The sequence below is a fragment of the Sparus aurata genome, chromosome 4 (assembly GCF_900880675.1).
Source record: "Sparus aurata chromosome 4, fSpaAur1.1, whole genome shotgun sequence".
In the NCBI taxonomy this organism is placed as follows: Eukaryota; Metazoa; Chordata; class Actinopteri; order Spariformes; family Sparidae; genus Sparus; species Sparus aurata.
The window spans coordinates 28,446,910-28,468,308 of NC_044190.1; the positions used below are offsets into that span (position 1 = coordinate 28,446,910).

A 21,399-nucleotide genomic window follows, 5' to 3' on the forward strand; every position below is an offset into this window, starting at 1 on the left:
ATGAGAATCCCCAGCCCTCAAATGCAATGCAGCATAACTGCTATTTGTTCTTGTTTTGATTTGATTATGAGTGGGTTTTTCCCCCCTTTTATTCACATCAGAAATGGGAGATTAATATTTTGAGTGAGTGCTTCGCCTGCATCACAGTAGCAAAATCCTCCATGTGGAAAACAGCAGAAACTAAACCTCACGCAAAAGCAACAACATCCGACAAGTTGTAGAATACGCACACCTGTACATTTAGTATGAAGTGCAGTATTTCCAATTTTGGAACAATGTTGGGGCATTCAGATTAGACTTTTTTTTTATATATATATAATCAAATGGATTACAAAAATCACCATGTAATTCACTTCCAAAATGGACTAAGCTTTAAAGTAATCTGACCCAACCAGCCCTGGTTATAGTATTAGAAGTAAAAGTACTCAGTAGACATTTAAACATTTGGATTTTTCTTCTTTTTCAGGATATCAGGCCATATTTCACCAGTTTGGTGAAATCTGGCTAACCTTTAAGCGTAAAAGTTACAACATCTCCCCCCATGAAGTGGAACAAGCGTTTAAAGTAGTATCACAACCCAGTCAAGTGTCCTAAAAGTGCAGCACTGGGATACTTTTCACCGCTGCCAGTAGATGTTCAGTTGAAGTGGAACATGCCAGATTAGTCTGTTAGTCTGCGGCTGCCATGTTAAGAATAAATCTGTAACTCTCCTCTCCACAGCTTCCTGGTGCACACCCTGCACAGTCGTAGCTACATGAATGGTTAGAAGAGCTTTAAACTGCACCATCATCACACGGCAGGTTAGGTTTTAACTACAGAACATTTCCAAAACAAATATGTTTTGCAGTCTTCTTCAACACAGTCGTCCAGTTACTGTGCCCTTCTCACATTCTCACGCTGCCTCAAGGGTCCCTCAGTCTGTCTCCCACATATGGAACAATGCAGCGCATTAAAAATTCATATGCTTTTCATCTGGAGAGCAGACATCCAGTATCTGTCTCTCCAAGTTGTGCCCGTGCTGGAATCCCAAACGCTTGCCTGACAGGCCGTCCTCCGCAGATCCAAAGGACAGAGGACAGTGGCTTTCCTCACGGAGCCGACGCCGCAGCACAGAGACACTTTTGTCTGTCGGAGGCTGCCAGTAATTTTCGCATTGTGGCCGGACAATTATATTTTATTCAACAGGCTCGAGACCCTCGCAGACGACACAAAGTCAGCCACCAATGAATAGTTTGGTCATGAGAGCATGGTGGGCGAACATCACGTCAAGATTTTCTCGCCTTGCAATGCCAGAACATGAACTGTACCCTCCAACAAGCAGGTGATGTCAACACTGACTGACCACTTTGAGCTGAGGAAAAGTACCCCCACCCCCTCTAGAGTTGGAGACCAGTAGCTGACTGTAATCAGTATTTGTAAGGCTATGAGTCAAAAGGCAATGTTTCTTTAGTGTTGATCAGACTATAGATGTCAGAATGCACTGTCGGGGGTTTTTGGAGGCGTAAATGCATCAGTGACTAAATATGTAACGAGGGATGATGACCTCACTCTCACACACTTTTCTTCCATCTAACGTCTAAGGAAGTTGGCAACACATCTTATAAAATAATACTCAAGGAAGCCTCCATCAGATCCTGTGCAATGGAGCGAATTTTATGTACCACACAACCTTGGTACACGTGGTTAAAAGTACTGCAGAAGACTTCACTCACGCCCTACAGATTGTAGATTCTGCTATTCAAAAAGTCTTTTCATGCCGCCAATTTTCTATCCATTAACTGATTTAGGGGCACTCTAGGTTCAACACTCAGTGATTACGTCAGTTTTACAAATGTGTTCCTTGTGGGGTTTAAAAAGCCAAATAGTGACACACCATACTAATGACAGCAGTCTGATCTTGTACTTTTCTGAGAATTTGAAGTGGAACTACACATTATCTACCAATTCAGAAGTCAGGATGAATAGCGCAGGATTTTCTGCATGTAAGTACTGAAGCTTCAAATGTAATGTGACGTTTGGACAAAACCTCCAAAGCCAGTGGCTCTCAAATGTTTTCTAGCATGACCCAGAAAAACTTCACACCCCCTGCTTCACAGCTTTTTATCAATCATTAACAATGACAGCGGAAGCAATTTACAAAAAGAGGGTCCAGGTTGAATTTTAGTGGGATTAAACTCTCTTCATCTACACTTTTTTCATCTACACTATATATATCTATCTATATAATATTCAGTCTACTTAGTTTAATCCCCCACGGGTGGCTCTTTGCCCCCCAGGAGGTCCACCTCCCACTTTGAGAACCACTCTTCTAAGCTAAGACCTTCGATGCTGCTACAGCATTTTCAAAACTCGGTCACACTTGAGCCCTAAACAGTTGGAATTGTAAGATGTTAAACACTAGGGCTGCACAGTATTGGATAGAAACTGACATTGTTTTTCTGACAAATGGTGATATGAAAAAAAAGAATTTCCATCAGATAATGTGAATAGTTCAACGGAAGGTATGCATGTGATGTTACACAAGGCAAAAGTTATCATGGAGTGGTGAAAGACCACTGTGTGGCAACATCAATGCGTTGTTGTTGCTAAAATTATATGCTGTGAAGCCCCATTAACCACCTCAGACAAAACATACCAAAAGCAGACGCCTACTACATGCTGCACTTTATTTACAAACTGCATCTGTAAAGAACAAGATTATTTTTTGAAAGCATAAAACTGGTAACTGACTTATAAAGAGTCCATGTTGGAAAACTGTGAAAAAACAATGAAAAAAGTCTCAGAAATTGTATTGAACAAGAGAACATAACAATATTTACTTCTGTGAAAAATATATATCTATTTGTCATAAAATGTGGGCTATGTGTGTAAAGGAGTATAAAGACAACTTTTGTTTGTTTCATCTCACCCTCTGATAAGTCAAGGTAGTAATATATGATTAACAAAAATTCTTAAAAAGCAGTACTGGATCGGCACTGACTTGCATCGTAGAAGCAAAGAGGTGCCTGAAGCACAAAAGTTATAGCACAATATAGATACAGTATATAGGTACTAAATTCTTCCTTAAGAGATTTGCTGCAGTTCCCACCTCGCTTTTCTTTTATACAAAATGTACATTATATATAAGTTGGCGCTCCATTACAAAATGGATGTTTTACAAACAGTATATAGCTACGGTTATATATAATATATAGAGATATTTTTTATTTTTTACAATAAATCAGCTTCTCTGTATGTGAGCCTAGTTATCAAATGATTGACGAAGGCTTTTTGTAAAGGTAGGAAATCAGATTTCTGCATTTTTTTTTGCTGTGCTCTACTTACTATGCCGATTGCTTTCTATCTAGTGCATACTCACTGGTTATGATCTGGCATTTAACTAAAAAAAAAAAAAGATTTAAAAAATTATATAAATCTATGAAAAGGCCCATAAAAAGTGAGCTTGTAACTACAAAAACCTAAAAAGACTAGGAGTAGCATTAAGTGGAAGTATTCCAAAACGCTTCCAAAAACAATGTCCTGGCCCTCTGTTGATCAAGTTTCTGCTTTCTGCTGGGATGCAGCAATGAAGACCATATCCATTGCTGCTGTCCTGCTGTTCACCTGCTGCCACTTCAAGGCCCCCGAAACGTCTTTCAGGCAAGTCGGCTCACAGATCCCTGATTCAAATCTCTCTGTGGCTGGAAGGAAAGACTCACTCCATCCTTCTCTGCTGCCATTTTGAGCTAGAGGCATCCTCTTGTTTGTAAGTGTTGGACTTTGTTTTAAACCAAAGTCAAGGCTGGATCATCGGCAGGCCTGCTGCACTTGATTGATTAGCTCTCCAAAGCGATCAAAGAGCCCCTCCACCCATGCTCCGTTCTGCAGACACTTCTGTACCGTCTCCTCCTGCCCCAGGTCCCCTGCCTGCACCCGCAGAGATGCGATCTGGAGGGCCGGAAACACAAACGGAAAACAACTCGTAAAGAGCTCAGAAGTTGCATCACAATTTGCATCATCAAACCTGCAAATCATTACTTGGCAGAGAATAAAATCTACACTGAACTAGCACAGCAAGCATGCACGTGTACAAAAATGTCTCACCTCGTCCTTACACATGAGGTATGTGTGGTACTTGTAGTGCTGCAAAGAGTGGTATAGAGAGAACCACTGTGTTCTCTGCTGATCCACTGTATACTCCTGGAAAGAGAAAAGGCAAAGGCTTAAAACACTCTTGAAGGACATTTGAAAATGCTACTTCCTTTCAAGCATTAGTAGACATGACAGGGAAGGGAGCAGTGGCTTCAGTGCTCCACAAAATAAAGGATTGAGTGGAAAACACAACATAATGACACTGTGCCCTCTGCTGGACATCTACTGACAGCACAGTGAAGTTTACCAAAATGTTATCTTGTCTCACCTGTGGCACTTTGTTAGGCATCTTGTAGGGCTTCATTGTCTTCTTGTTGTAGGCCTTCCCACTGAGACGCACCTTAAAGGCTGGGGTTTCCCCATCCTTCTTCAGTTCGGTCACCACTGAGATCTCTGGGAAGTTGTCGAGAGCCGTCTGAAGACGGAACATAAGCGTCACTACTACTGCATTCCTTTGCACAGGAAAAAAACTACCTCCGACATAGAAAAGTGCAGTGGAGCAGTCATCTAGGTCGGAATTCCAAGTCAGAATCTCGGACGAGATCCACTAAGTCCAAGTTCATCGACATAAACACACATGGCATCACAACAGTACACATAGTAAACAATTACTTTGTTACTTAGTGTTTGTTTTGTAGAAAGTGAAGTACTCTGTAGTTAGTCTGTAGCTTGTGAAGGTTGACGGCTTCCCATTCAAACGCCTGTTTGCAGCAAGCGTCTATGTCTATTAGAGCAGATTCACTGGGACACTTTTAGACTGGAAGTTGTAACTACTGACTTGGAAATACCAACAGAACACAGCACTAGTTTCATACATTGCAGTCATTATCCTATACCTTTGTTCTTCTCTTTGTCATCAAAATAGATCCAAAGTTTTAGTTTTAAACTTGTCTTTTGGAGTTAAAGTTAAAAACATAAGTGGCTTCCTCCTCCTGTCTTTTGTTTTTTGTAATTGAAGAGATGTATAACATTTTACAATACAACAATATCTTCGAGAATTCAGAACTCCAAGAACGCCGATAATATGCAGTTTCAAAGGCACACTCACCTTTAGGACCTGTCCTATGTGTAGTTTGTGAAGCAGGCGTTTCCTGTTGTCAGTAATCATCCCATCTACTCTTTTCATATGTGGCAACAGCAACTCATCTAAAACAAGCCAAAACACATATTAATTCATTTGTTGGCCTACTATAAAGACAACAGCTCAATAGAAAACAGTAGCAGTAGCATTCACTCACCGTTTGCCCTCTCAAGAGCTATCATTACATCTTCGTCTAAGGCAATGCTGATGAGCAGCTCCACAAAGCTCTTGAATGTCTCCTTCATGGTTCGTGTGTTGAGGAGCCGTGAAGCAAACGGCACTGGAGGATTTAACTCTAAAAGTGTGTTTGTGGGAGAGATCATAGATCAGTAGGGCATGAGTGAGATGAGATTTAGACTGCAGTTATAGCAGCTTATATCCAAACTAGATGTAATAAGAAAATGTCCCACCATCATCTTCTGCTGATGATCCCGAGGCGGTGGGTGAAAACTCCTCCTTCCATTTCCTCCTTTTCTTCGGCGGGGGCTCTGCCCTGGGCTTAGGTTGTTTGGGTCGAGGCTTTTGGCTTTGGGAGACTGAGGAAGGGGCGGCTGTCAAGCCCAGCAAAGTCTTCACCTGAACACCCCTGAGAGCCAGAACAAAGAACGTGATATCACTGAGGAGTCATGTTTTAAAAGAAAAACAGCTGAATAAAATAGATCAACACTCTAAACGTACCTTAGTGAATTCATAGGTTTGCAGCGTGGCTTTCGACTGCAAACTCGTACATACTCCCTTTTGTTAACTGTGTCCAAGAACTTCACATATACCCTCTGGTACATGGCCTTGGCATCACCAAAATATCCAAGATACTACAAACACACAAGAAAGAGACAATGTTACAGGTCAAAGAATAAAGAAAGAAGAAGAAATATTTGAATGATCAAATTTTCCTCTATGCACACACGGGTATTAGTTGGTCTACTTTACTTACACTGTTTGTAGCTGAGAAGACTCTCTTTCCATCTCTCAACTCAGGCACAAATTTCTGCAGAAGAGCCTTCTGGACCTTCCAGATGGCTGGAGGTTCATTGCCTGTTCTCATCGTCACCTGAAAACACAACAGAACATAACAGGCTGAGTATAAGAAAGTACATGTTCAGTAATGAGTATAAGATCTATCCCTCCACAATTTTGGGTTAAGACACAGATGTATCAATAAAAAAAAAGATCCACTTCACTGCCACAAGGAAACATAGTTTAGTTCTGCCCCTAAAAATCCACGTTTCACATAATAATATTCTGTCCACATTTTTCAAAGTGGTTGTACCTTCAAGGTTTCGATATCCTCATTCCTGACGACAAACTCGTCTCTCTCACGGTACATTCCCTCTCCTCCGCTGTCTGACAGCTCCTCATCTGTCAGTCCCTCAATGGCCACACTGACCAACCGCACAGCCAACTCGCCCGGTGGGATCGCTTTGGTCCCCTCTTTGGCTGCAAACGCAGTTCCTCCTATGACAGCATTTGTTGTCAACATAGGAGTGACGACCTGGGGCAAACAGGCCTCTGTGACAATGCGTGGCATGGTGGGAACTTGGTCTGCCTTCATCATGGGAACGGGCATTTGGTTATCTGTAGAAGAGTAGCAATTATAAGAATGTGTTGAAGAAAAACATTGCTTGAAAGAAATAACTAAACTAGACTCTTCATGTTTACGATATCAAGTAATTCCAGATGGCAGTCATAAAAGATAAAAAAAAACCCTCAAGTACACAAGCAATGAATATGACAGCATATTACCATAAAAACAAACTCTTTCTGGTATAATCGATGTCTCAAGTACGATGATAAAGTTTATAGACAATTATATCAGCCACACTTAACAAGCTTAGGTGGGGTATTATTACCTGTCCTGCTTTTCCGATCTGAAGATTCATCCAAAGCTGAAAGCGCTGAGCTGATGCTGTTCCTCAGGGCCTGGTTCTTCCCAGTGTTCTCCTCTTCATCTGAGCTGAACGAGGGCAGAGTCTCCAGGTTTTTTTGCAGATCTTCATCCAGACGTTTCTGCTGAGAGCTCACCACTGGACACTCCTGGGGAATCAAGGGCCCGGGCAAAGTCTGCAGTTTGGGTGGCAATGCTGGTAAAGCACAAGGCAGTGGTTTGGACACTGTGCAGGGTTTTCTTGGGCGACTAATAGTTCGTGTAGGACTTGGAGAGTATTGCTGTTTGGGGCCAGATTTGATGAAGTCGAGGAAGGACCCGATGAAGCCAGTTTTGACCTCTGGCTGTTTCTCTTCCACCTCACGGATCTTCTGCCTGATTCTCTCCTGCTGCGGACAACCATCGTACACATTTTGCAAGGAAGATGGCGAGCTGACATCACTACCCCTGGAGTTTTGCCGCTTTGTTTGCACAGTGCGCTTGGCTGGTCTAGCCTGTCCACCATCTTCCTCAGGACCACCTGGTTTGGTCAAAGACTTAGAGCGAGCCTTCTTCTTGGGAAAGTCTTCACCACCTAGGCCTTCCATGAGGCCATCCTCTGTTTTAATACACTTTGCATTCCCTTTCACTCTGTTCTGGACACCTGAGGGGTCATACACCTGCCCGGCTAAGTGATAGTCATTCTCAGAGCTCCCTCCATCTCCATTCGTGTCCAGCTCAGAGGTGTTGTTATGGTGAACAGACTGACCTTGACAATCTGTAGCCATATGAGCTCCATTTAGAGTCATAGACATGTTGTGGGAGTTAGCGTTGGTTATAATTTGATGTTGCGCTGAAGAGAAACTGGGTGACATGTGCCTTATATCCACAGTCTGGAAGTGACCTTTAGAATCAACTGGGCTCGCCATCACTGCCATTTCAGCCTCAGCAGAGGATGTAGCTTTGACAAAGTCTTGTGGTGTGACGCCGCAGGCTGCCACAGTGGCAGCCAGGATGTCGTCAACATTTGACAAAATATTTCTGTCATCTGCAAGTAGCATGGAGTCGGGGAAGCAAATCGAGTTGAGAGCAAAGTGGTTCTTGGCGTCATTTGTTTGCTGACTTGCCGACGGGCTGTAGTGGTGTTTAGAAGAATCAGAGCACACTGAGCTCTGTTCAGACACTACCGTGCCCTGCTGACTCTGGCTTTCTGTGACACTGGGACCCAGCAGTTCTCGATCCATGTGAAGATACTGCACGTGAACAGGGCCCAGATCTTGAACTGGCTGGATACCTTGTACCGATACCACCTTTGATGCATTTTGACCATGGTGGACAAGGGGCTGCTGGAGCAGAATCATCTGGTTATGATCAAGGAGAACCTGAGTGCTAGGGACGGTGATAAATTGGGGGTGGGCTGCTGGGGTCTGGCTCTGCGACTGACTATGATTCTGGTGGTTTTGTTGATGTGGCTCAGGAGATTTGAGTTGGAGAGTGTGCTGCTTGAGCTGTTCCGAGCTGAGGGGTCCGTGTGAAGATATAATACTGGAGTTTTGGGTTTTCGTGTTGGCAGTTTCCTGACCATTGGTACCGCTTAGATGAATGTGCTGTTGACTCAGCGCACCCATCCTTTCGGCCTTTACCTGTGTTGCGTTTGCATGACCCAGTCCCATGAGGTGGTCATCAGAACGTGAATTGCTTCGGATGACGCTTTGTGTTTTGTGATGATCGTCCATTTTTGAAACAACATAGATGACATTGTTGTGAGCAGCAGAAGCCTCCATAGACGCCTGCTGAAGAGCATCAATGTCCTGGATAGGGAGCTCTTCAAGTTTCTGTTTGCCATATGTTGGCTTTATGTCCTGTACTGAGGATCTGATGTTATTCTGTAAGGCTTGAGCAGTTGAAGAGTAGGTTGGCAACGGTGCAGACAAAACATATTTATGGGGCTGTGTCTGCTGCTGGGACAGTGTGTCATGTGTTTTAGCTCCCAGCGAGGCCTGCATCAAAGAGTAGTCCTGTGTAGAATTTGATGAGGACAGACTCCGCACACATGTGGGTGAGTAAGATGAGTTAAGGGACTGGTTAAGAGATTGTCCTGTGGCGTAGCTCTGAGACCGAGTCACCAAAGCCTGCCCCTGTGACTGAGATGTAAAAGTCACATTTGAGGCACCCTGAGAGTGGGATGTGGGGTAGCTCTCAGAGAGATTCCCCTGACACAAGCCCTGGACCTGGGCTCCATACTGGATCTCCTGCTCCTGGCTTAGCCCGGGACTGGAAGAGTAAACAAGAGCCTGACTTACAGATGCCACATTGTCAGACTGGCTGGAGAGGGAAGGCAAAGTCTTGTAAAGGGGCGAGAGTTTGTCTGAGGTGGAATGAGTGGGTTGTGACTGGGTGTGGGGGGTGATGTAGGGTTGAGACAGACTACTTGACATCAGGCTTGATAGCTGGGCTGACTGCTGATTAGCAATCACTGAGTTCTGCTTCTGTCCGGGGGGGGAATAATGCTCAGGAGAGCTTCTTGTATGGTTCTGAGAGTGCTCGTGACGCTCTTCAGCTAGTTTGGAAGGGCAGTCTTTAGACTTCTGCAAAGTACTGGACGAATAAGCTTGAGTTACAGAGTCAGTTTTGGGTTGTGGAGCACGACTGACCCCTTGAGAGGAATCTACTCCTGTGGAAGGGCTGCAGGACACTGGAGTCTGACGGGATGGGTCCTGCTGGTAGGACACATCCACTTCACTGCCAGAGCCAAAGTATCCCTGTAAGGAGTGCTCTGAATTAGGCAATTGCTCGGAGGCCACATGGCTGCTGGAAGGCCTCTGGTGGTGTTTGATCACACTACATTCACGCTGAAGAGCTCTTTCAATTGAGCCCGAGAAAACCGTGGCCCCGTAGGGTTGAGGCGCACCATGAGGGGTTTGCAGGGTAGAAGGCAGCAAGCTGAACTGGGGTTGAAGAAGGTGTGGGGCTGACTCCTGGGCCGAGCGGTACGTGGAGGACTGAACAGGCAGAGTCGAGCCCAGAGCGGGGGCAGAGAGATGGTTGAAAGCCAGTGCAGTGGGGAGCACTGTCTGGCCTGGTTTTAGATGGAGAAGGGGGTCATGGTGAGAAAAGAGGCCATTGGTGGAAGTGCTGAAGGCAGGATCCTGAAGAGCCAAGGAAGGGTTGGTAGCGTAACTCCTGGAAGGGTAGGCACCAGCATGCTGATAGGTCGACAGAGCAGCGGGAGAGGGGAAAGTGGCAGTTGAAGGTAGGGCACCGGTCAAATACAGTTCAGTGGTGGATGAGTTGGTACCTGCGTTGAACAAAACAGATCATATAAGGACAGGAAAAATGAAATCATATTATCTGGGCATATACACAATAGTTGTGATAAACAAAAAAACATCAGTAACCAACTACATTTTGTTAATCTCTGTAAATTCAGTAAAGGTTTTGTCCAGGTGTTTAAGGGCCAAAGTTCCATGTTTCAGCTCCGTCTTGCATTGATTTTATTATGCAGTATCAGTATCAATGCACAATGTGCTAATGCTAATTGCTTCAATATTTCAGAATATTTACATTTTTTTTTATTTTTTTTTTATCAGATCACATAATGCAGATTTCCTATAGTTGTCAACAAGATCTATAGATAACTTGAGGTTATTTAAATCTTTTTTTGTATCTGTCCATCCTATATTACAGGTTAATGTGTAACGTTACCTAGTTTGATACACAATGTCATTCTGGACTTTGAAGTGTAGATTCATTGATTAGATCATGACTAGATCCCTGGCGAAGCTTCATCAGTGAATATATTTCACCATACTGTATATAAATTACGTTATTCAGGTTAGGTTAAATAAAAATAAAAGGCCTACATACACGGTACAATGGGATTATCAGTCAAAACCTCAATTAGTGATGTGTAATTAAACCAGTGAATGACTATGTGTGTTCTCACCAGCAGGCCATGATGGGGGTCTGAAAGGAGGAAGCAGTGAGGCACTAACAGGACCAGCCTGAAGGCTCCTAGACTCCATGGCTGACAGGAAGCTCATGATTGAGTTCTCAGAAGTATTACTGCTTGAGTCAAGTGCTGTTGACAGGAACACGGGGGAAAGAAGGATAACAACAGAAATTGGCAGTGAGTAAATACAAACTGTCTGATGTGCCAAGTAAATAAGAGCCTTAAAAGGGTTACCAATAGTTCACCCAAATTGCAAAAATCTTGTATTGGTCAAGCTGTAGTAACTACTCATGCAGACAATTGTGTTTTATTTGGGTTTGTGACATCTGCTTCTGAGATGTATGCCTCCACCCTAATACAATAAACAAGCGGAATGAATTTAGTTTGCAGTGCTCAAATTTTTCAAACAACAGGCTGAAAAAATAGAAGTGAGCAACTAGTTTCTACTGAAGAAACTGCCTCAATTAACACTCAGCTACAGCAAGGCCCATGTGCTGAATTACTGTTTTTTTTTTTATATAGTTCTGAGTACCACAAATGAAATTCCATTTAAATCCACCATTTTGATTGGTGGCATATGAGGAAGTGGGTGTAGGTTGTCAAAGTAGGCTTGTTATCTGGGTGAACTGACCCTCTTGTGTGTATTGTATTCGTAACTCACCTGCTGCAGCAGGAAGGTGTGATGTAGTGTAGGTGGGAAGCTGGTGGGTGGAAGTGTAGCCTTGCCGCTGGAGGAGTTCTGTATCAAGGTGTGCTGCACCATAACTGGAACTGCATCAACAAACACAAACACGAGAGCTCTCATCTCCTGAAACAGCAGTGACGCACTCGACTATGTACGACCCAAATATGTGACCTCACTTGACACACAGCATGCTTGTTGTTATGTATTAATTCTGTAAAGTCTTGGCTGTTTACTGAGTAACACACTAGATACAAACAGTTCATAATGAGAATCAACCACACACTCGATATGTGTCCAATGCATTACATATCTCAACTGATGTGGTCAGTCACAGAAAAAAGTCAGTCAAAAACTAAACTTGTTTATAAAAATATAGCAGACTTTTTAGGCCCCACAAACCTGAATAGTAAAACAGGACATAAGTTTGTCCAGAGAAAGAAGAACCTTTCCCAGTTGTTATCAAGTTAAAAAACAGATTAACTAAAAAATAAAATTAATTCAAGTTATATTCATCTGAGTGGAAATAACCAGCAGCTTGAGTTTATAATTCTTACTTGTAAAAATCTGAATGGCTGTTCACACTGTGAAAGTGCTGTGTAATCAAGTTAGCCTGAGCCAGTCTGGGAGAAAAGTTGAATATGTGACATATATCTTTGTCTCTCCAGGGAGAAAATTCATAGGAAACAGAAAATAAAATCTGAGGTGATCAGATGCAGCCAGCCCGAGCCAGTGTGTTCTCTTTTTTGCCAGAAGGTAAACATCTGTGGAAGAACACTGAGGTGAAGAAGAGTCATCCGCCTCTTTTTCTGGTCCCTTCAACAGCCTTCATACACACGCCAGAAAACTTTTATTATGCAACTCTTCTTTTCTATTTGCATATTAAGTTTCAACAATATATAACCAAGCTTAATATACAGTCCCTGTTGCACAGATTTCTGCAGATTGTAGGGTTTTTGTTGACAGTGTTGAAGAGACGTTAATCAAACTGTATGTTTATTATTAAGGTCACAGTTAGAGGTGCTATTGTGCTGGACTGCATTATATTGAAATGTGTTTTTAATATTCTTCCCCCCTTGTGTTTATAAATCGGGGGGGGGGGGGGGCTTAACAACATAAAAACACATCATAATATAATGCAGGCTAGTGCAACACCACTTCAAACTACAACCTCAATAATAAACATGTAGTTAAATCATTACCTCTCTGACATCGTCGATCCAAACCGAACATTAGTATCTTCGTAAAAAGTAGAATTGAAGGCCAGATTTTTACAGGTGTACCTACTAAAGTGGCCACCAATCATATCATGGTTGATCTATTATGGAATTATAGCAAAAGCAAGTGCCAATCCATCAATCTATTTTTAGTCAGCCAACAGACACAAACCCCTGCTATTTGGGTCATTCTGATATGACACAAGGGAAACAAGTTAATCTCAGCATTTTCGAACCTGTATCCATAAATTCCTGCTATATTTTACTTGATCAATCACAGACATATCTAAATTGTTGAATTCTTTGATTCTCTCCCTAACCTAATTTTACAGATCATCCTATTGATTATTGGTTACAAAGGAAGGTTTCATTCACATTGGGCACAACATGACTTCTCTATGGCAGAAACTACAACTATGTCATTAAGTATGGTACCTTTTTGTTAGCATAATAGGTAGTAAGACATGATCTAACAGTCTTGAGCTACAGTTTCCAACTTTGGCAGGTTACAACCACTTTGTACTATTATATTAAATACAAAGTAAACCGTACCTACCACTCTCCAAACTCAAATAAAGACAAATATGCAGACTCGGACACGTCGCCCCTTAGCTCTTAGGTAACAACACCAATAGCTAACTTATGCACCACTTATTTGAAGTGCCATAACTGACATGACTAGCATCGGTGGCTAATTACCTATCTTGTTTTGGCTTTGCTGAGCACCTGTGGGTGAAGAAAACAGGCCGATAAAAGGATAGTTTTGGCTGCCTGGCTGCTCAACTTCTCAATTATTGAATAAATTAATCTCTGTTGTGGACCAACTCTGTACAGGACCATGCTGCTGGTACGGTGCGCTAGCCAAAACTAGCAAGGTGGGCGACAGTTAACTATCAGGCGGCTACTAAACCACTGACAAGTCTAAACCGCCACAACTCCAACCAAATTACGACATTTACCCGGTTCCACCAGTGTTCCCCGTAACAATAAGCACCCCTATACTTAAGCTAGGCCCCTCCATCACCGACGTTTCCTTCGTAAGGTGCCCTCTCCTTCATCTTTTACCTTGGCTTGACACTAGCTGTGCTGCGGTCATAGGCCCAAGAAGCTACGGTCTGTGCTGGTGGAGCCAGCGCGTCCGCAAAGCTGGAGGTCGGGTAGTTCCTGTCCATCATCCGGTGAAAGATTCACTTCCCCGACGGAGCTTCGTGGAGCAGCCGACGCACATCATAGCAGCCTGGGTCCGACCCACCGAGCGAGAGAGAGAGCGAGCGAGCGAGCGAGCGACCGGAGCAGGCGGGCAGTCCCGTCCCGAGCACCGCACACACGAAGCCGCCGTGAAGCTGCGCTATGTCCCGGATAAACGTGGAGCTCTCGCCTTCAAGAGTGATTTGGTTAATTTCTGTTCATCTCCCGTCATGGAGAGCCGTGCAAGCCCTGCATGGTTTCACGTACCCATGTTGGTTTATTTCCCAGGATGCACCGCAGACTTTGGCTGGAAGTTTGTAGTTTTCCTTCCTTCCACCTAAAAGTTCAGCTACAGGCCCCCTCCTCCTCCCTTCCCCTCCCCTCCCCTCCCCCCTGGAGGTATCCTGGGACCATTTGAGAAGCAAAAACTTTTTTATAATCATGCCCCAAAATCTACATAGGATGAGATCTGTTACATTCTGGATGTGTTTATTATAAGAATAATGCCAAAATCTCAAGTAGTAATGTGTATACTGTCATTTCATTCACTCATAGTGAATGGATAATATTAAAGCAAATAAGAAAATTCCTTCATTTGTGACACCTCCTGTTTTGTTATAAACCCACTTTGAGACTGAGCTATTTTCCAGTGACCATATTTTTTTGCATGTTTTTTCAGAATTACTTGTTTACAGAGAGCAAAATGGGTATGTATGTATATATTTATACACGTGTTTGAAAATATGGAGAAATGTATGGTGAGGGTGTTTATTGATACCTATTGAAAGCCTATGCTGAATTATTAGCTAAAGATTAAACGGAAGGGGGTGGGACTAGATAAGGTTACACTTCTTCCCAATTCTTTTCAAACAATGAATCATAGGAATGACCTGTTTTCACAAGCACTACTCTTTTGTTGTTTTGTTTCGTTATAATAAACTATAATAAACAAAATAAGGATTTCAACCAATTCAATCAAAAAAAAAATATGTACCATTTTGTATCTTTGAAAATAACATACATTTGAATCTCCCCCCCCCCCCCCCCCCCCCCCCTTATATATTCCATCTATCTATATTCCTATGGATTTAATTTTACATGGATACATATTTCCCATAATTCAAAGGCAATATTTAGTTTCAAATCTAAGTATGAAATGTGATTCACCACCCTGATCTAAAGCTGCTGACCTGTACACCTTATGATGTGCACTGTGTGTGTTTATTGTATCGTAAAATAAATTTGTACCAGTTTATTTCAGTTAATAAGCAAAAAATAAAAAAGTTATCTATATTAGCCTACTATTCTAAAATAAGGTAACCTGTGGAGTCCTCAACACAACAGCTTTCAGCCAAATCATACAGTATTCATTGTTTTTTAACAACTGTACCCTTTGAGACCAATTTAATCTATTTTATTTACCCTAAATATCATGTGAAAATTAGTACAGATGCATCGTGCACACAGACACACAAACACAGTTGAAGGATGAGACACAAAAATAATTAAAATATCCATTTTATTTAAAACATCTATAAAAGATTTTCATTTCAAGTAGTTATGCTTCAGATCAGCCGGAATAAAACCTGTCCGATGTCATTATTAAACATAATAACTTTTTAACTCTTATGTTTCTGCACATCACCTATCAAGAATGAGTCACCAGCATCCTAAGCCATGTATAATGCTCAGTTAAGGGAGTGACTGTGTATGGGACAACAGTTTGTATCTGGACAAACTGCTGCGTCCTTTACAAATGATAACTGTTGACATTTGTTATGCTTTCATATTAATAGCTATTCACAGCTGTAGTTTTCCTGCAAAATTGCAAATATATCCTGTGCACATGTTACATATAAAAAATCCTTTGAAGAGCTCTGCCTGCAATTAACAATTAAACACAATCTAGATACTGAAAGTAAAAAATGACTTCACATTACTTCATATTAAGAGAATTTTCATTAATTGGTGCGTCGACTATACAATTTCCTCACACGCTCGAACTTTATGAAGCAAGAAAATGCATATAAAAAATAAAAAGATGAAAGATGAAGTTATACAGCTGTAAGTACAAAGTGAATCTTATCAAACCAAGCCAGTCAACCTGAGCATTAAAAACACTTATCCTTAAAAGCATTTTCTATAATACAGTATATTAATATCATCAACCATCATACCAACAAAATCACTTTTGCCGTTACTATTATTCCTTCTGTAAGAGACAGGAAGCTGCTGTCTCTATTCAATTGCGATTAATACTTCATGTGTAATGACACATAATCCCAAACCTGCTCTCAGTCTTCCTATTCAACTGTTCCTCACGGGCTCACACATTCCAGCAGCTTAAAGCGCTCGTGTCCAACAAATTATGTGTTCTTCATTTTCATTTAGACAAAAAGCAGCAAACTGGGAACAGTGTATTAAAAAGCTTATTCGGTATATGGTTGGGGTTAACTTAGCAAAATCACACAGTGAAAATAGTTAACAGCGGCAAATGCAAGACATTTTGGAAAATGCAGGTGAAAAGGTGTAATTAGTAAGAAATGGCCGAAATTAGAAAGGTAGCTCCAACACTCTAGGGGGGCAACATAACCGCTTACATCTGCTAGGTATACTTTTTGCTGTACTTTCAATCCGCTGCTGTCAGAGCTGGGATATTTTCACATTTTTACTCAGCGAATCAGGATTTATTATGCCCTAAGCAGAGGTGATTGTGGAAAGACAAACCAAGACTGTTGGTGAGTTTTATTCAGTTTGTCGAGTTTGTTTTTATGATGCCATCAAGCTCGTCTTAAAAGATAAGAGAAAACCTTGATTTCAAACGGTGTATGGTTGCAATTTTCTGCTTAGTAAGAAAAATAGGTATAAAAAATATCTCCTCTCTTGACATTTTGTAAGTTTGTATACACTAAGTAGCGAACCCACTGCTCTTGCATCTCACAGCCAAAAACAGGAGACAGGACGGGCCGTGGCTAACTGGTTAGCATGATAGTTTCGACAGACATCTCGACAAAATAGTACATACACTTCTGTGACATAATGTCAACACTGTTGTTTCTTCACATTCCGAGATAATGTTTGTTCATTTCTTTTTTTTAATCTGGCCATATTTTATAAATTGCTCCTTTTAGAAAGGGGAGATGAAAACTGACACAACTATACAGCTGAGAATAAGGTACACAGAGGGACAAGAAAGAGAAGAAATGGCAAAGAGATAGCTTAATCAAAGCAGTAAGCAGAGAGCACTGCTTTAAATCTTATGATAATTGAGAAATTGGTACACAATATAAATCAGAGCAGCACAGAGTAAATGTTAGCTATCTGCTGAGTGTCGCAGACATGCTGGTATGTCTTCCTGGCGATACTACCGCCGATTACTTCCATGTTGTGAGCTAAAACCAAAAAAGATAAGAAAAGGGATTACGAAAATGTTTGTCAATTACCTGTGTGATGACATAACTGCAAACAGAAACACATATGTAATTACCCAGGATAGGGAGGAGGTGGGAGGTCGTGCTGTCCGCTTCTAGCGATTGCCTGCTCGTAGGACGGCAGGCCTGGGGGGTCAACTTCCTCCATAGGGGGAATGGGCATGGGATGTAAGGACACCTCCTCGAGCCGTCGCATTATTAACGTAGCATTACTCCTCCTTGGTCGCGCCCGCATGGAGCTGTGACAGTTATAAAGACATCACGTTATTCATGTGTGGCCTACTTAACGCCTTCATGGATTTAGCTTCACTTTAGTCTCGTTATAGAACCGTGCACAATACATTGCATTTACAGTGCATGGCGTGAAGCAGTAACATATTGTTAGAACAGAACAACTCTTCATTACTATAGTTAAGTAGATTTTTCAGACAACTCTTTACTTTAACTCCCTTCATTTAAAAACAAATTTACTTATTTCCGTTCCATTCTCTTTCTGCTTATCCGTGAGGGTCGCGGGGATGTTGCCACTTTTTTCCCCTAGGGGGTTGCAGGGCTTACTGGGGCCAAATCCAGTTTACTCAATGGGCGAAGTCCAGGGTACACCCTGGATGAGTCGCCAGCTCATCGCAGGACCCTTACTGAGTTGCCACACAAGGTGCCAACTGCACATCAGGAGCAATTTTGGGGTTCAATATCTTGCTCAAGGATACTTCGACATGTAGCTCAGTCCCGCCCAAGGGGAGCCGGGATTTGAACCAGCGACCTTCCGATCACTAGTTTCTATTTCTACTTCCATTTACAAAACAGGCTTGTTACTTTAATTATAATGCACTTAAGTGGGAATTATCGATTATTTCTATTTTACATCACTGCACACCACCTTCCAAACATCACAAGACTGATTTTAACCTAGTGCACAGCACAAACGGCAGACGTAACAAGACAGAAACAGACAGAGACGGAGAGACTTGAATGGGAAAGAAAAAGCATGTAGTGACATAAAGGTAGTGGGATGGATGAAACTGAAACAGGCAACTGAACCAGATTCTGAGAAGCAAGACATTCCCCACCTACTGCCTGAGGTTAACTGTTTGAAGTTGTTGGCTCCAAGAAATAATACTTTCTTTTCCCCGTTCACATTTCTAATCCGGAGGTGAACGTGCTTTTTGCCCTGGCAGCACCAAAACTGTTGGCACAGCCTTCCCCAATCCATCAGATCTTCAGAATCTGTGGTCTGTTTTAAACATCAGCTGAAAACGCATCTCTATAGTTTAGCATTCTCATAAATTCTCACAACTTTGTCTCACTTTGACTTAAATTCTCATATTGTGATAATATTTTTTCAAAAAAGATCATCATGTGTTTGTCTTTGTGTGTTGGTATGTTTGTAATTATGTTCTGTATGTATGGATGGATGTTTTGCACTTTTGCACTTTATTGTTTATGTGAAGCACTTTGTAGCTGTGTGTTTTAATAAGTGTCGTACAAATAAAGTTATTATTATTATTTTTACTTTTATACTTTGAGTGCAGTTCAGAGCCTGGACTTTCTTACAATTACTTGACATTAAAGACATTGAATCAGTACTTCTACTCTTTTATTTACACAAGTATCTGTAGAATGTGTAAAGAAAGTGTGTTCTTTTGCAGCCTTTGTTGATTAGTCAGTACACAGAAAAATAATTGTCATCTACATTGATAATTGACTTTTACATTTTCACTGTTCCGGCTTCTCAAGTGTGAATATTTCATTTTATTTGACAGTTAATTGAATTTCTTTGGGATTTGTAGGACAAAACAAGCAATACGGTTTTGGCTTCTTCGACTTTGGGAAACTGTGCAATACATTTTTCTCTATTTTGATTTTCTAGAGAATACAAATAATCTGCAGATCAGTCAATAATTGTAGCCCAGATAGGTAACACCAATAGATACTCAGTCAGTTTGTTCAACTTTCAACACTTACTTTGGACGGCTGAGGTTGTTCTTGCATTTGCCCTGACAGAAGTACCAGACCAGGAGTCCAACGATGACGATGGACACTCCAGCAGCGATCAGTCCCACCAAAAGAGACGTCACGTCAACCCGGCCGCGCTTGTCGTTATCTGTGGATCATCACAGACCACGGCTGGGTTTTAATAGATAATAGTGTGATTGAAATAAGCAATCTGAATATCACAGGGAGGTTATACTTTTTCATCCCGACATGTATCCTTTGGTTTGAGATCGGAAGTGAGGTAAAGTTTGATTTCTATACAGTTGTTTGATCTTTTCAGAAATTCCTCCCTCATCAATGACAGGAGTTTAAAGGTAATGTGCAGCCCACAATTCGAGTTTGACCAGCACGCTGGGTCATGGAACTAGCAATTATTTCCAAACCCTACTGTGCAAAGTGGTGAAACAGGTTTTTGAAGCATCGGTAAGGTAATGATCCTCCCTACAGGCAACACACAGGTGTTCCTGAACAACACATACCTGTCCACTGCTCTGATGACACACATTTAAAAGATCTTCTAGGAAATTGAGGAACTTAGCTCTTACCCTCAGTGTATTTCTTCCAAAAGTCGTCCTACAAAAACAGAACATCATTAGTAAGGTGGGCTGTTAAGACCTCTGGATATGACGTCATTGATCAGCAGGCCGAACAAGGCATCACTCAACTGTGGCTGGGATGTTCTCAAAAACCTCCCTCGCCTCCTCGTAATTGCACACTTCTTCATAACACTCCCTCTCGAGATTCCCGGGGACGAAGATCTCGAAGTCGAACCGGTTGAACAGCAGATGGCGACCCAGGAACGAATGTGCGTCCCCCTCGTCTACAAACACTGGGGTGGGTGACAGGGAAGAGACGATTAACAAGTGGGGAAACGGATCGATCAGGGGCACGCAAATCGATCCGTTTTTTGCGTTATCTCACCTTCCTGGTCTTGTGACCCCTCCTCGTCTGTGGACAGTAGCCTCCTCACACAGACCAGGTCTCCACACGACAGGAGTTGAAGGAGTATGAACAGGTGGAACAACATGGTGCACCTGCGCGCGGATAGCGGGTGTGGCATTAATTTACAGAACAGAGGGCAGAGTACCATTAACAACAACACCTATCGTCTTCACTACTTCATTAACTACTTAATGGACACTAAGACAGCGCAAGACACCTGTCGTTTACGTTACCTATGACGAAAAGTGGCACATAATGATGTTCAGAGCAAAACGCCGACAAAATGAAACCTATCCAGGAGGAGCGGTCGGTACGTGTCCAAGTGAGCCTCGACGCCGATAAGATGAGTCAGGAAACGTTCAAACGCTGTTGACCAACTTCCTATTAACGACTTTAACTCATCGTTTTAAAGTTTAAAAAAAAAGGAAACAAACACGGTAATCCACAGGTGTTGTATTCCCCGAGGGAACCAAACAAAGTCCCCGGGCGGGTTGAAGAAAGGATCTTGTTTACTCCCAAACAGATGTGGCCTCAACTTCGTTCCTGAACTACCTGCGCAGACTCGACCAATCGATCCCGTCCACCTGGATGATGTGATAAAGCGTGTAAATGGAAGCGGACGCTAGAGGGCAGCTGAAACCACCGAGGTGAGAGTGGTTTCCCTGAGTCTTTTCACACAGATTACATGTTTATCATCTGACCTCTGACTCAGACAGCAGCTGTACTGTACTCCTCCCAGTGCCAACTCATGTTTAAGGCCTGTACTTCTCATCACACATAAGCAACTTAATTACTTGTTGCTGATGTAATTTTTTAAGTTCATGTAATTGTTGCATCGAAGGAAATCTGCACTGATAAAGCAGCAACTAAATAAAATGTAATGTAACGGTGCAAACGTCCCTTTGTTTTTGTTTTT

General features: G+C 42.2%; 2 protein-coding genes across 2 annotated transcripts; both read right to left on the reverse strand.

Moving 5' to 3' along the window:
- Positions 1-2,647: 2,647 nt before the first annotated feature.
- Positions 2,648-14,436, reverse strand: qser1 (glutamine and serine rich 1). The gene is made up of 13 exons (XM_030415057.1): positions 13,993-14,436; positions 11,690-11,799; positions 11,023-11,157; positions 7,063-10,374; positions 6,483-6,787; positions 6,147-6,263; positions 5,891-6,024; positions 5,623-5,798; positions 5,370-5,507; positions 5,180-5,277; positions 4,400-4,546; positions 4,084-4,179; positions 2,648-3,927 (listed from the first exon to the last, which is right to left on the reverse strand). Exons 1-13 carry the CDS (start codon positions 14,100-14,102, stop codon positions 3,787-3,789), a joined length of 5,019 nt encoding a protein of 1,672 aa, XP_030270917.1. The 5' UTR covers positions 14,103-14,436; the 3' UTR covers positions 2,648-3,786.
- A 1,181-nt stretch (positions 14,437-15,617) lies between these two features.
- On the reverse strand, positions 15,618-21,040 carry prrg4 (proline rich Gla (G-carboxyglutamic acid) 4 (transmembrane)). Its single transcript, XM_030414556.1, has 7 exons — positions 20,717-21,040; positions 20,463-20,575; positions 20,207-20,370; positions 20,087-20,114; positions 19,512-19,650; positions 17,603-17,785; positions 15,618-17,507 (listed from the first exon to the last, which is right to left on the reverse strand). The coding sequence occupies exons 2-7, from the start codon at positions 20,566-20,568 to the stop codon at positions 17,480-17,482; spliced, it is 648 nt and encodes a 215-aa protein (XP_030270416.1). The 5' UTR covers positions 20,569-20,575; positions 20,717-21,040; the 3' UTR covers positions 15,618-17,479.
- Between the last annotated feature and the right edge of the window lie 359 nt (positions 21,041-21,399).

Coding starts and splice junctions, on each gene's coding strand:
- qser1 (XM_030415057.1), bottom strand. CDS start 14,102: ATGATGGACAGGAACTACCCGACCTCCAGCTTTGCGGACGCGCTGGCT. Junction 10,375..11,022: donor ACCCCCATCATGGCCTGCTG/GTGAGAACACAC, acceptor TGTTCAACGCAG/GTACCAACTCATCCACCACT. Junction 3,928..4,083: donor ACCTCATGTGTAAGGACGAG/GTGAGACATTTT, acceptor CCGGCCCTCCAG/ATCGCATCTCTGCGGGTGCA.
- prrg4 (XM_030414556.1), bottom strand. CDS start 20,568: ATGTTGTTCCACCTGTTCATACTCCTTCAACTCCTGTCGTGTGGAGAC. Junction 20,115..20,206: donor TTGAGAACATCCCAGCCACA/GTTGAGTGATGC, acceptor CTGTTTTTGTAG/GACGACTTTTGGAAGAAATA. Junction 17,786..19,511: donor AACAACCTCAGCCGTCCAAA/GTAAGTGTTGAA, acceptor TAACTGTCACAG/CTCCATGCGGGCGCGACCAA.